A 15,754-nucleotide genomic window follows, 5' to 3' on the forward strand; every position below is an offset into this window, starting at 1 on the left:
CACACAGTGAATGGACACAAGAGAGCAGACAATGGTGGGGGTAGTGGGGAAGGAGAGAAAAATAAATCTTAAAAAGAAGACACTGGATGAACACAAAGAATTTGAAAGCATATGCAGAAAAAATAACAGATCTTCTGGGAATGAAAGGCACAATAAATGAAATTTAAAATACATCGGGGGAAGCCTCTGTGGCTCAATCAGCTGGGCTCCCGTCTACCATATGGGAGGCGATGAGTTCACGTCCTGGGGCCTCCTTGTGAAGGCAGGCTGGCCTGCATGCTAATGGAGTGCTGCCCGGCCTGCAAGTACTATGGAGAATCGACTCAGCAAGGTGACACAACAAAAAGGGAGACAAGTGAAAATGCAGAACGCGCAGCAAATGGACACAGAGAGCAGGCAGCAAGCAAGCCACATGGGGGGGAGGAAATAAATAAAAATAAAATACAGACACAGAAGAACACACAGTGAATGAACACAGAAAGCAGACAGCAAGCAAAAAGCCACAAGGGGGCAGATTAAAAAAAAATACAGTGGAATCATATAATAGCAGATTTGAGGAGGCAGAAGAAAGGATTGACGAGCTTGAAGAAATGGCCTCTGAAAGTGACATACAAAGAACAGATGAAGAATGGGAAAAATTAAACAAGGTCTCAGGGAACTAAACGATAGCAAGAGACACGCAAACATACGTGTCATGAGTGTTCAGAAGGAGAAGAGAAGGGAAAAGGCGCAGAAGGAATATTTGAAAAAACAATGGTAGAAGATTCCCAACCCTATTGAAAGACATACCTATTCATGTCCAAGGAGTACAACATACTCCCATCCAAATAAATCCAGATAGATCAACTCCAAGACACATAATAATCAGACTGTCACATGCCAAGGACAAAAAGAATTCTTACAGCAGCAAGAGAAAAGCAATCCATAGCATATAAGGGATACCCAATAAGAGTAAATGCTGACTGCTCATGAGAAACCCTGGAGGCAAGAAGACAGTGGTATTTAAGATATTGCGAGAAAAAAACTTCCAGCAAGACTTTCTTTCAAAAATGGGGCAAGTTTAGAATATTCACAGATAAACAGAAACTGAGAGAGTTTATAACCAAGAGACTGGCTTTGTAGTAAATAGTAAAGGGTGTGATACAGCCTGAAAAGAAAAGACAGTAGAGAGAGGCTTGGAAGAAAGTCTAGAAATGAGACTATATCAGTAAAAGTGACTAAAAGTGTCAAAAGAGTGGTGGAAATAAATATGACAGATAAAACCCAAGTATTAGGAATAAACTTAACCAACGTTGTAAAGCACTTGTATTCAGAAAACTAAAACTCATTGTTAAAAGAATTTAAAAAGACCTAAATAATTGGAAGAACATTCCATGCTCATGGCTTGGAAGACTAAATATCATTAAGATGTCAGTTCTACTCAAATTGATATATTCAGAGCAATCCTAATTAAAATTCCACGAGCATTTTTGAAATAAATGGAAAGCACGATTACCAAATTTATATGGATGGGTAAGGGGTACTGAATACCCAGAAACATCATAAAAAGGAAAAGCAAAGTTGGAGGACTCTCACTACTGGACGAGCTACAGTAGTAAAAACAGCACGGTATTGGCATAAAGACAGACACACAGACCAAGGGAACTGAATTGAAGGTTCAGAAACAGATTCTCACATCTAGGGCCAAGAGATTTTTGACAAGCCTGTCAAACCCACCAAGCTCAGGCAGAACAGTCATTCAACAAATGGTGCTGGAAGAACTGGATATCCATAGCCAAAAGAAAGAGGACCCCTATCTCACACCTTATACAAAAACTAACTAAAAATGGAACAAAAACCTAAATATGAAAGCAAGAACCATAAAGCTTCTCAAAGAAAATGTAGGAAAATATCTTCAAGACCTGGTGTAGGTGGTGAATTCTTAAAGGAGTTGAGAGGAGGACTGAGATGGACTACTGATGTTTAATGTAACTTTACTGTAAAAGTATAGAAAGGTATAGCTGATGGTGACACGTTATAGTGAGTAACAGCTGGTTTATAAATGGGAATGTGGCTGAAAAGGGTAGTCTAGGGATGTAAATACCAATTGATGGAAAGCTAGAGAATAATCTAGGGACTAACACAGTAAACCTAGAGCTGGATGAGAATTGTGGTTGATGGTACAGATGCAAGAGTGTCCTTCGTGAGCTAGAGCAGATGCACAACACTATTGCAGGGTGGTGGGAATGTGGAGAAGCATGGGAAAAATACAACTGGAGTGACCTGTGGACTATGGTTAATAGTAATATTGTAATATTCATTCATCTATGCCAAAGATGTACTGTGTTGATAATGGGGGAGTATGGAAAAAGTGTGCCAAATGTATACTATGGGCCTATTGTGCCAAATGTACACTATTGATTACCTCATAATCTGTAACAAATGTTCTACCGTGGTGTGGTATGCTGCTAGAGGGATGTTGTATGGGAATTCTACATGTGCATGACTATTTTGTAAGTTCACAACTTCTGTCACAAAAATATATTTTAAAAATAATAATAGGGTGGGTTGCGGGAAAAATACACCAAGTGTAAGATAAGGACTATAGTTAGTAATAAGATTTTGATGATATTCTTTCATAATTTGTAATAAATGTCTCCTAGCAATGCAAGATGTTGGCTGTGGGTTGATGTATGGGACCCATTTAATGTCATACATATTTGTTTTCTAAGTTCACAGCTTTTACGATACACTTATTGCTTATGTATGTTCACGTATAAATGATATAATAATAATAATAGGCCGGGTTGGGGGAAAGAGATACCAAACATAAGATATTTTGGTTAGTAGTAATATTTTGAGGATGCTCTTTAATCATTAGTTAAAAATGTTTCAAAACAATGCAAGGTGTTTGGTAGGGTGAGGTATGAGAGCCCTATGTGATGTTATGTATGTTTGTTTTGTAAATTCACAACTATCACTATACACTTATTGTCTATGTATGTTTATATATGAATGATGTACTTCAATAAATGAAAAAAAAATCATATGGTTGGGGGGAGAGGGTGTAACGTAGGGGTTTGAATGCCTGCTTCCCACGTATGAGGTCCTGGGTTCAACGCCCGGTACCTTCTTAAAATAAAAAACAAAACAAAACATACGGTTGGTTTCAAGATGACAAACAAAAGATAGATTTTTATCCCAGTATTCCTCTAAAAAATCCTACCAAAATAACAAGAAAAAATGGGGACACGACCTCATACACCACGATGCCTGATGGTTCTAATAAAAACATCTGTAGCACATGAAGATAAAAAACCAAGAGGAACGTGAGTGACAGAGCAGAGAGGAGTCGAACCCGAGGTGTGGAACAAGGAGCCAGTCCTGCTGAGAACTGGAGGATCATGGAGAAGGGAAGCTCCAAGACAAGAGAAGTATACCGTACAGTTCCTTGAGATCTGAGTAGGAATAAACTATACCGAGAGGCATTTTACGTGTTGGGGGTATGTGGGACAGCTAAGCCAGAGAGTAAAGAAAAGTAAGCAAATGTAAAATGTGTCCATTATTAACTCCAAGAATTATACAAAGATGTATAATAAATATATTGATGTACAATAAATCATACATAAGATGTAATAATGAAAGAAATATAATCATAATCAGTCCATTATTTGGCTCAACAAACTGTAAGTAATAGTCACAACATCATTATAATGAAAAAACTTATACCAGGAAGATGAGGACGGAGGAAGAAGTCTGTTACCCCAATCGTCATCTTCCATCATAGGAAACCAAAAGAATATAAGAATCAGGGGACAGGAACATATGCATACTGCTTAGAAATACGGAAAAAAAACACCAGAAGAAAGGCCTGAAAGAAGTGTTTGCCTCTGGGAAAGAGGACAAAGAGGGCGAGGGAGTTCCAGAACTGTTTTTTTAAATTATAAATCTTCTAGAACTGCTGGGCTTTTAAAAATCGTATGGAACAACTTTACCTCGTTGCTTGGTCCAGCAACCGAAGATGCTAAGGAGTCTTCAAGGTCTTCTGCTAACATGGACACATTCTCCTTCAGCATGATAGACACCAACCCACTGTTTCTAGAAAAAATGACAGGCACCCCGCCACAGGAACCAGCGCCCAAAACACTGTCTCCTAAATAAAGCAGAAACACACAAATACCCATAACCAAAAAAAATGCTTTCCAATATCTACTGCCCTAAGCAGAAAATCATTAACAAGTTTCCCCCTTGACAAAACATGACTCTTCCTCTGAACTGAATTTTTTAATCCCAGAGTCAAATGTCGAGAACCTGCTGTCATTTGAAGCAGGCTCTGTGCCCTTCAGCTTCAAGGACGATATGAACAAAACCTGCAAGACAGCAATGAGTATAGTCATGACAGTAAGCCTAAAACCTATGGGTAAGCCAAAAATGGAAATTACTCATGCTGCAAAACTTGGAATAACCGTTTTTACAATCCTGTAGAGACCACTTACTGAATTCCATCAGACCAGCCAATGAAACTGTTAAGAAAGAAAGGTCCAGGCTTGCTCAGTGCTCTTAAGAACATTCTACTACCCAGGGCAAGGCCCCGTCCTGGGCCACAGGGACCATCGACAGCCCCTGGACTGTGCCCTCTCCTGCTCAGGTCTGCTCAGCTTCTTCTCACTCCTGGCCAGCTCCGTCCCCCTCTGCACCCACTCCGGCTCCTTTGTGTAAGTCCAACACCTGGATTCTCTTGTGCAGGGTCCAGACAAATCTTAGTTAAAGAACATCAACTCAGCCTAAGTTACTTCTACTAACTCAGAAAAAGCCATTACTTCTCCTAGTGTCAGTTCTTTCCTTCTTGGCCTCTTCTCCTGGGGAAAAAAATGTTACTTTTATCTGCCCCTATATGAAACAGTTTAAGAATTCTACCACCTTTCTGGCTTTTCTTTAGGGTTGTGACTGCAGCTTCTGTGGGTGTGGTACTGAATGCCTCAGAAACACCAGGGGCTGCTGCGCTTGAGGAAACACTTAAGGGAACAGAATAAAAACAGAATGACCAATAATGCTTCTTAACACTGGTACTTTACCTTGTGTGTTAAAGGTAATTTTCTCCTGAGGATGAGAAAATTTCCCAGTTCCTGTGGAGCACACATAGACAGCATTTTCGGTGTACAGATAGGCAGTCTGGCTTGAGAAGTTTGGGACCACCAACCGACACATTATCAGGTCTTCAGACTAGAAATTAATGATTACATTTAAGGGGTATCGAAACAAAAACACTTGTTTATATGAGTTTCTAATTCATGCTTTTGCACAACACAGCTCATAAAATGGTATGATAAAGTGACAATACACTCATTTTCCTTGTAAACTTACATACGTCCATTAAAAAAATCATTGTTTAGTTGCAAATAATTAGCAAATTTTGAAAACATTTCCATGGTGATAAGATATAATTAAATTCATATAATAAATATAAGAAAATAAAAGCATTAATTCATTATATTATTCATTTTGGAACTGGCAAATACTTTATAAACCTGATGAACATTTTGGTTCTTTACTGTCAAGATATCTAGCACAAGAAAACAGAGTTTTCTCCAAGTACACATACTAAAATCAAAGGCAGGAATAGAAATTAAATGTTATTATTTAATTAGATTTTATTAACAAAGGCTAAAAATAACATAGCTGTTGTTAAAGAGGCTATTTTATAAACAAAATACTTTTTTCTCCCCTAAGCCCCACCCCCACAAACAAAATATTAAAAATGGGAATCCCAGGGTTTGTTTTTTGTTGTTGTTTTTTTAAATTGTAAATCCTCTGCTTTATACCCTCTCTCACTGTCCGAAAAAAAATTTAACACTGAAGCATGTTTTTCTTTCATAATCAGAAAACATAAGACTTATTTCTAAGTAAAATAAAAGAACAAATTAAAATATTTTCTGACAGGATTGTTAAAAATCATATTAAGAATAAGGATTTTAAAAGAATTAAGATTCTATAGAAAATGAATTGAATTTATAGCTAATAAGGTTTTTCCGCATGAACATCACAATTATTAAACAATACTATTTATAAAAGTTTAACTACTATTAACTTAAAACTAGAGACCCTGCCTTTTAAAGGTTTACAAGAACTTTGATTAGTATAAAATGTTGTTGCCTACAAATATAATCCTGCTTTGGGCAGAAAGGGAATTTTTCTGTAATACCAAGGGCTCAAAACCACAACCCAATTCCTCTCAGGTGTGTTTCTTCCTTACTTTCAACTTGCATGCATCAGCAATTATTTCCTTTCAACTCACTACTAGAGAAATGATAACCCCTTTTAGAGGTAGAACAGAAGAAACAAACTGCTGGCCGCCTCCACGCTCATTTCCCATTAGCCAAGGATGAGCAAAGGACAGACACTGAGATGGCAGAGAAAACGCAGCCATGTCTAAAACCAAGGTATTTTAATGTGCTTTCCAGCTCTGACGGTGCATCTCTCCAAAAATTTTCTTTCTGCAATCGTTAGAGAGAAAACCCAATGTGTTGCTGCCCTGTGTAATTCAACTCTTACCTGAAAAGGTGGACTATACTGAGTGACTTCCACCGTAACTGTATCAGACATTTGGTAGCCATTATCTTCCACTGTTATCAGAGAGTAATATACGAGACATGGATTGTCTGCTGGATGCCATGCCGCTGCCAAAATCAGGAGCCCATCACTGACCAATGAAAAAGAAATATGCATAGTTTCTTTGGAAAACAGCCTCACAGTTTCTTACAAAGTTGAACACATACTTTATTTTACCTATAGTAATTATACTCCTAGCCATTTACCTAAGAGAAATCAAGACTAATTTCACACAAAGCCTTTGTGCAAATGTTTACGGGGCCTGATTCGTAATTGCCTAAAACTGGAAACAATCGAAATGTCCATCAACTGCTGAATAAATAACAAACTTAGGCATATCCATACGATGGAATGTTACTCAGCAGTAAAAAGGAACAAACTACTGAAAATCACCACAACATGACAGCCCGGTTTATTTCAAATGCATTATGCTCAATGAAAGAGCCAGACTTCAAAATGCTTCCTACTCTATGATTCCACTTATGCAACATTCCGAAAGAGAAAAAACCATAAGGACGAAAAATAGAGCACTGCTTGCCGGGGGTGAGGGGTGGAGGGAAGGGTTGACTACAGAGGAGTATGAGGGAATTTGGGGGGATGAAGGAACTGCTCTGTCTTGATTGTGGTGTTACTGGTTAAATGACTACATGCATTTGTCAAAACTCGGGGAATTATACACAGTAAAGGGGTAAATTTTACTATATACAGATTACAGCTCAAAACCCTACTTAAAAAAAAAACAACAAATCACCTAATCCAAGGGTCAGTGAAATTGTGCCCTGAGGCCAAATCCAGCCCAATTCCTAGTTTTTGTAAATACAGTTTTATTGGAACAGAGCCACCCCACTCATTTGTGCACTGTCGTGGATGCTACCAATAGCAGACTTGAGCAGTCCCAGCAGAGACCACATGGCTTACAAAGCCTGAAGCAGCTGCTGTCGAGCAATAGCCAACCTAACCTGTTCTCTCAAGCTTAATTTTGTCCAGAAAAAAACTTTTTACTTTTAACTATTGCTTCAAATACATTTCAAGCTGCTATGAAAACAAACCTTTTTCCATCTTAAAGCTTGTATGGTCCTTAGTTTATCAAAGTTGTTGCCTCCAACAAAAAATTAAACGGTCTCTAACCTTGACCCTTCTAAAACATTTAGTAACATTATTTGCAAATTTCATTCAAGTCACAGAAATGAGATTTAATGAGATGGCAAGCACCCTCTACTGACACTAAAAAAGTTAGGTCAGGGAAACAGATGTGGCTCAACCAATTGGGCTCCCATCTACCATACAGGAGGTCCAGGGTTTGATGCCCAGGGCCTCCTGGTGAGGGAAAGCTGGCCCATGTGGTGAGCTGACTCACACAGGAAAGCTGCCCCATGCAGGAATGCCGCCCGGTACAGGAAAGCTACACAGGAGTGCTGGCCGACATGGAGAGCTGGCACAGCAAGATGATGCAACAAGAAACACAGAGGACAGAAAATAAGACGACGTAGCAGAACAGGGAGCTGAGGTGGCGCAAGAGAGTAATTGCCTCTCTCCCACTCCGGAAGGCCCCAGGATTGTTTCCACAGCCGCCTAATGAGAATACAAGCAGACACAGAAGCACACACAGTGAATGGACACAGAGAGCAGACAATGAGGGGAATGGGTGGGAGGAGAAATAAGTTAATCTTTAAGAAAAAAAAAAAGTGAGCACAGCCAATGTGGCTCGGTGGTTGAGTGCCAGCTTCCCACATATGAGGTCCCAGATTCAATCCCCAGCCCCAATACCTCAAAACAAAACAAAAACAAAATGTTTATATTAAAAAAAAAAAAAAAAAAAGGCAGAAGAAGGGCACGGCGTGGCTTTAGCAGTTGAGCTCCTACCACCTACACGGGAGGTCCCACGTTCAGATCCCAGCGCCTCCTGAAAAAAACAAAATTGAAGAACAAGAAAAAAAGAGAAAAACAACTCAAGGGAGACAACGTGGCTCTGTGGATGAGTGCTGGCTTACAAGGTCTCGGGTTCAATCCCGGGCCCCCACTACCTCAAAATTTAAAAAAAAAAAAGTTAATAGCTAGTCTTTTCAACGCAGGACAACTAACAAGGAGATGACGATGGACAACACCCATCCTAAGGAACAGAGTGACTGCAACTGCAAGCAAGATAGCGCCACCCACCTGCCCCATGGGATCTAAACTCCCTTTCAATTAGCAGCAGAGTGGGCATCACCATCCCAAGGTCCTCAAAACTGGGGACCGAACAATGGACTAAAGTAGACTAATTATTCTACTATAGACTCATTATTCGTCTAGCAATGGAAGAACTCTTATCATTTACATAAAGACAGGGGCCACCAGAGGTTCTGAGGGATGGGAGAGGGAAAAATGGGTGTAAAACAGAGGTATTTTCAGGACAGTGGGGTTGTCCTGCATGATACTGCAATAATGGATACGAGCCATTATATATTTTGTCATAACCTACAGAATTGTGCTGACAGTGTGCAAACTATAATGCAAACTGCAGACACGGATAGTAGCAATGCTTCAGTGTGTTCATCAACTGTAACAAATGTATCACACTAATGAAGGATGTTGCTGATGTGGGAAAGTGTGGGAGGCGGCGGGAGTGGGGCATATGGAAATCCCTCATATTTTTACATAACATTTATGTAACCTAAGGCTTCTTTTAAAAATACACAAATAAATACATGAAAAATGGGAAAAAAAACAAAATCTAGTATTTTCGGCTAGAACTGCCATCTTGCAGTAATTTGCCAAAATGACAAACACAGCAGGGAAAGCACCTGCTATATGTTTTCTAGGCCTTTTAGAAAACAGGAAGTTGTTCCTTTGGCCATGTATATGTAAATCCACAAGAAAGGCGATATTGCAGACATCAAGGGAATGGGCATTGCTCAAAGAGGAATGCCACTAATGTTACCAAAGCAAAACCGGAAGTCTACAATTCCCATGTGCTGTCGGTGTTCCCACAGCCAAACCGTAAGACTCTACAGTGTCTCCAGCGTGTTGTCGGCGCTACCACAGCCAAACCGGAAGAGTCTACAGTGTTCTCACTAGAAGACTCTTCAGTGTCCCCAGTGTGCAGCTAGTATCGTGGCAAACAGTCTGAGGACAAGATTCTTGCCAAGAGCATTAATGTATGTATTGCGCATATTAAGGCCTCTAAGAGCAGAGACAGCCTCCTCAAACATGATGGAAAAGGACTGGAAAAAGGACGCCAAAGAGAAAGGCAGCTGGGCCCAGCTGGAGTGCAGCCTGCTCCACCCAGAGAAGCCCACTTTTTGAGAACCAGTGGGAAGGAGCGTGAGCTCCTGGGGCCTACTCCCGATGAATTCATGCCATAAGAGATGTTTAAAAAACAACAACAAAACAAACACCTGTGGACGGGTTAAAAAAAAAAGTCAACAGCTAGGTGGTATGAAGTTGAGCTAGTGGCTAAATTACACAGCACTTCAAAGCAAGCAAACCTAACCAGCCCTCATCCTCCTTTGCCATTCTCTTCCCCTGATAACCCTTCTACTTGGACTACTTCAAGAAATTCAAGGATACTGGCCCAAACTTGTTAGATACTAGCAGTATCTAAAGAGCTAACAACAGGTGACAGAAGAATGTTACATGAAGGAACTGAGAAAGTTCCCAGAAAACGGAGTCGGAGTCTCTGAACCAAGTAAGCATAGTTGATTACCTCAGGATGAGGCTCTCTACCAAAGCCACTCAAAAACTGTCTCACACGTGTCTGGGAGTGCCCAATGTCACGGAGCCCTACCTAACAAAACAGATTCCTTAGGGAATGGCGTAGGATCAGCTTTATATGACATCCTTATTTTTAAAAAAAAACCTTTGGATTTGAAAAAACATGAAGGCAGTGAAAATGATGGTAAGATCAGAAATTTGCAAATCAGTAAAAGTTTGGCAAATAAAATTTTATATAGGTATATACAAGGTAATACACTTGATGTAAAAAAATCCAAACCTTACATCAAAATGAAGATCTGAACTTTTATCAGTAATAATCTGTTCAAAGTTATCAGCATAGGTTACAATTCTGATCAAGATAGATGACAAATAAATGAATATCAAGAAGAATCAGGAGGGCAAACTATTAAATAAAAGAGAAAGTTTTGATCACTGCATCTCATCACTATACCTCATCACCATAGCAGTTCTCATCACTGTACCTGATCACTACACACAGTTCTCACCACTGTACCTGATCATTACAGCAGTTCTCATCACTACCTCATCACTACACACAGTTCTCACCCCTGTACCTGATCGCTATACGCAGCTCTCATCACTGTACCTGATCACTACACACAGTTCTCACCACTGTACCTGATCATTACAGCAGTTCTCATCACTACCTCATCACTACACACAGTTCTCACCACTGTACCTGATCATTACAGCAGTTCTCATCACTACCTCATCACTACACACAGTTCTCACCACTGTACCTGATCGCTGTACGCAGCTCTCATCACTGTACCTGATCACCGTACCTCCTCACTGTACACAGTTCTCACCACTGCACCTTGAGGCTACGAATGTGGTAACCGGATAACCTGGAGTAGAGGTGGAGACTAAACATGGCCGACGAGAGCCAGGTCCCCGCAAGCCCCTTCAAGGACCTGTTCGTGACCTAGTACAGCAATTCCCAAGTACATTTCTCTTCTCCATTCTCAACCCTATGTCTCCAATTCTGAAAACATTATGTAAAAAAAGCATTATATGCCCTCAGTGATTATATGTACCTTTTTGATAGGTGGTATAAAAAATTTTCAGCAACTGTAAAAAGCATGCTACTGATAGTAATAATAGCCCAGAGAGAAAAACTATACAAAACAGCAAGATCCTTCCCAGAACAAGTACAATTTTTTCTACTAAACTAAACATGTACTGGGAAGCAGACTTGGCCAAGTGGATAGGATGGCTGTCTACCACATGGGAGGTCCGCGGTTCAAACCCCGGGCCTCCTCCTTGACCCATGTGCAGCTGGCCCATGCGCAGTGCTGATGCACGCAAGGAGTGCCTTGCCACGCAGGGTTGTCCCCCACTAGGGGACTCCCACATGCAAGGGGCGCACCCCATAAGGAGCACCACCCAGTGCGAAAGAAAGGGCAGCCTGCCCAAGAATGGCGCCGCACACACGGAGAGCTGACACAAGATGACGCAACAAAAAGAAACACAGATTCCCGTGCCACTGACAACAACAGAAGTGGACAAAGAAGAACATGCAGCAAACGGACACAGAGAACAGACAACTGGGGCGGGGGGGGGAGGGGAGAGAAACAAATAATAAATTGTAAAAAAATAAATAAATAAAAATAAACACATACTAAGAACACAGTGAAATTCACTCTGAAACACATAACTCCTGATAAGTTGTGTTTTGAAGAACATTCACATATTTGGACTCATTATGAGCATTCTTGCAGAAAGAAGCCACGTTACGACAGTGTTTATGCTCCTATTGCTTTAGGTTTAAGCTGAGTATAAGTATGGGCTATGCCAGCTCTATCAGACCACTGCGTGGAGCACTGCTGCCGAGAGGAAAACACTGAACGCACACTCAACCAAGTTCCAGCTTGTACTTACAGGCCACACAGAACCTTACCCTATCCTTGCTTTACTCAGTTTGGCCACAAAAGAAGGCTTTCTAAAGCTCCGTCAGTGACAGAAAGAGCTGGGAGAGTCGTAAGATCTATGCCCCCTCTGGGAGCAGAGCAGGCACCACCATCCCCAAAGCCTCAAGCCTGAGGCGTGAACCAACTCAGGGGGCATAGACTTATCAGTGCCGTAGTAAAGGAAGAGCTTGCACCACTGGTATAAGGGCAGTGGTCGCCACAGGTTCTGAGGGGAGGAGGAAAGAGGTGTAACAGGGGACATTTTAGGGACACTGGAATTGTTCTGTATGACATTGCAATGACAGATACAGGCCATTATACATTTTGTCGAAACCTATGAAATTGTACAATGCAAAGTGTAAACCATAATGTAAACTATAGACCATCGTTAGTAGCAATGCTTCAATATTTGTTCATTAATTGTAACAAATGTACCACACTAAAGTAAAATGTTATTAATAGGGGAAATTGTTAGGAGGAAGATATGGTAGATGGGAATCCTGTATATTTTCGATGTAACTTTTTTATAATCTAAAACTTCTTTAAAAATAGTTAAGGGAAGTGAATGTGGCTCAAGCAAGTGAGCTTCTGCCTACCACACAGGAGGTCCCGGGTTTGGTTCCAGGTGCCTCCTGGAGAAGACATCAAGCTGGCGCCACAGGCAGGCACGGTGAGCTGATGCAACAAGATGACTCAACAAGGAGACACAAAAAGGAAAGAATGAGAGACACAACAAAGCAGGGAGCTGAGGGGGCTCAAGCGATTGAGGGCTTCTCTCAGTTCCAACGCCTCCTAAAGAGAAGACGAGCACAAAGTGCATGGACCTGGAGAGCAGAAAGTGAACACAAACAATTTTAATTGTTTAAAAAAAAAAATAAAGTTAATGGGGAGTGGGTGTAGCTCAATGGTTAAACACATGCTATGCTTCCCATGTAAAATGTCCCAGGTTTAATCCTTAGTACCAACTTAAAAAAAAAAAAAAGACCTGGGAGAAGTGTGCTAAATATCTCTAAGAAGAGGAAAAAGAGCACAACCCCGAGTACTCTGCAGCAGGGGGAAAGACCAGGATCTTGGGTTTCTCTTGGCAGTGAACAAGGAGAAGCTCCAGCTGTGAGAGCAGAAAAGATACATTCTATAAAGGGTAGACAATTATGGAGACAGTGTAAGAATTGCCTATACTTCTCAGAATAAACTTGCATCACCAGATAAAGACGTAGGAAGGCCATTTAGCAAACTTAATAGGCTGCACGTGAGGATTAGCACTATGGGAAGTAGATGTGGCTCAGGCAACGGAGCTCCCACCTACTGCACGGGAGGTCCAGGTTCCGTTCCTGGCACTTCCTAAAGAAGACAAGCAGGATAGGTTGGTGCGACAAGCTGTTACAACAAGATAACACCACAGCACAGAGGAAAACACCATGAGATGTAACAAAGCAGGAAGCAGAAGTGGCTCAAGCAACTGAGTGCCTCCCTCCCACATAGGAGGTCCCAGGTTCGGTTCCCAGTGCCTCCTAAAAAAAGATGACCAGCACACAACAAATAAACACAGCAAATGCAAACAATGAGGGGGTGGGGAGAAATGGAAAAATAAATCTTTAAAAAAAAATGATTAGCATTAGGATCATTAGAGAGATAGCAAGATGACTCATTATTTTAGAGTAACACAAATTTATTCTTCCAAATGACTGCCTATATCCTTTATGACAAATTGACTGCTTACCAGTTTTGCTTCAAATCCAAATATCGAATGTTGACGCCTTCTTTAATTGCTTCATAGTTACTTTCAGACCCCTATGTGAAGACATCAATAACAAAAGCACCTTGAGTGCAGAAATCATTTCTTTTTACCTTTGTATTCCCAGCACTTAGTAAAAGTATCTCACCCACGGTAGCTTATTTGTTGAATATTTACATTTTTTAAATTAAGTAAATCAGTGACCTCCAGTATTTATAGAGATTGAATACATCATCTCAGATATGCCACACATCATGATTACACTGAAATGCATTCAAATAAATAAAGCTAAAGAAAACAGTATTATCATATTAAATGTGAATTAAAGAGATGAATATATTTATTCCTTACCCAAATAGCATCGGTAATGTTTTCCTTCAGGGCTCTATTTATATCCCAATTATGTGCTTGTTTTTCTGAAAAATCATCTAATTCCCATTTACTGATGTTTAAATTTGTAAGGCTATAAAAGCTTGAGCTCTCTCTATCCCAAAGGACACTTGAAAGCTGTATGGAGAGGAGAAAAAGGTCAAGTTTATGGGTTAGTAAATTTTTTGAAATTCAAATTTTGTATATTTTATGGTTATTTGATTAGTAATCCTAGCAGATTTCTTAATTTAGGATTCAAAGGAAAAAGTAATCCTGAAAGACCTTGAAAACAGCATAGGATTTTCACAGGCAGAAAGTCCAGAAGAGTAGGGAAGGTGAAAGTAGTAGCCCTGTTAAATTGGAATGTAGATTATAAGTAGCAAAGAAGCAAAAACAAGTCTAGTGTGGCAAGTCTGTGACACCTAATGAAGAGTCTTGAATGTGAAGTCTGTACATCTCGCAGGCAAGGGAGCTCATCAATGGCTTTTGAGCACAAAGTGCTATACTGAAAGCTGTGTTACAGGAAACCATCTGGCAGGGGTTAAGTCTAGTTAAACATGAGCATTTTACTTTTTATGAGGTGTGGGTGTGTATCTTTTAAGCTGGGCACACATGACTGTTTTGTCTAGCTGTTTCCATTTCTCCTGGTGCCGTAACCATGGCCACTTATGGGTAGGAGGGGCTGACAGCAAATAAAATGGACTGACGCCAGCAGTTCAGGCATGGAATGGAAGCAGAAAGATGGCGGTGGAAATAAGACATAACAGAAGTTAAATCCACAGTACCTGGTAAATAATTTTCTGAAGGAGAGAGGCACAAAGAAAATATCAAGTTTCATACCTGAGCTACTAAAAAAGCGATGGTGTCATGAACAGAAAGGGGTCAGAGGAAAGTGAGTTGAGGAGGTTAAGTGTGCAGTCATTGGAGAGAAGAGGGAAGATAACAGGTCTGTTTTTAGACACGTCAAGTTTCAGGTTCAAAGAACACTGCAGGGAAGCGACTGATGACAGCTACCTAAAGTAAGGAAAAATAGTACCATGCACTTTAAATTAAAACTGGTACGAATTCCAGTTCTACCACCTAAGAGTTAAGTTACTACAACGAGCCTGTTTCCTCATTTAAAAATCGGGAAGTAAAGATGCCTAGTTTACAAATTCTCATAAGGATTACGTGAGCTGGCACCAAGGAGCACCTAGCACAGCAAACACTCGATAAATGCTGTTCCCATCACTATTCTGGAGCACAGGTCAAAAGTCAGGTCTCCAGATCTGAATTTGATCATCCACACAGAAAGATGCAATCATGGAAGAGAGAACATACTTCCAATTGCATCTAGAAAGCCAAATTAGTTCTTAAGAAATCAAGTAATATTTTACATAATAGTAAAGAAATGTACTTAAAAGAAACTCGGTCTGATGTAAGGAGATTGATGTCT

At 40.4% G+C, this 15,754-nt stretch overlaps 1 protein-coding gene across 1 annotated transcript in view; it reads right to left on the bottom strand.

Annotated features, from left to right (window-relative positions):
* NUP133 (nucleoporin 133) overlaps nt 1-15,754 on the bottom strand; it is a 56,234-nt gene that overhangs the window by 30,281 nt on the left and 10,199 nt on the right. Inside the window, exons 7-11 of the mRNA XM_004453370.4 lie at nt 14,302-14,457; nt 13,936-14,006; nt 6,532-6,679; nt 5,055-5,202; nt 3,975-4,132 (exon numbers count right to left, since the gene is read on the bottom strand). Coding sequence (XP_004453427.2) covers nt 3,975-4,132; nt 5,055-5,202; nt 6,532-6,679; nt 13,936-14,006; nt 14,302-14,457 — 681 coding nt within the window. The remainder of the gene's footprint in view (nt 1-3,974; nt 4,133-5,054; nt 5,203-6,531; nt 6,680-13,935; nt 14,007-14,301; nt 14,458-15,754) is intronic.

Source organism: Dasypus novemcinctus, chromosome 28 (assembly GCF_030445035.2).
Source record: "Dasypus novemcinctus isolate mDasNov1 chromosome 28, mDasNov1.1.hap2, whole genome shotgun sequence".
Classification (NCBI taxonomy): domain Eukaryota; kingdom Metazoa; phylum Chordata; class Mammalia; order Cingulata; family Dasypodidae; genus Dasypus; species Dasypus novemcinctus.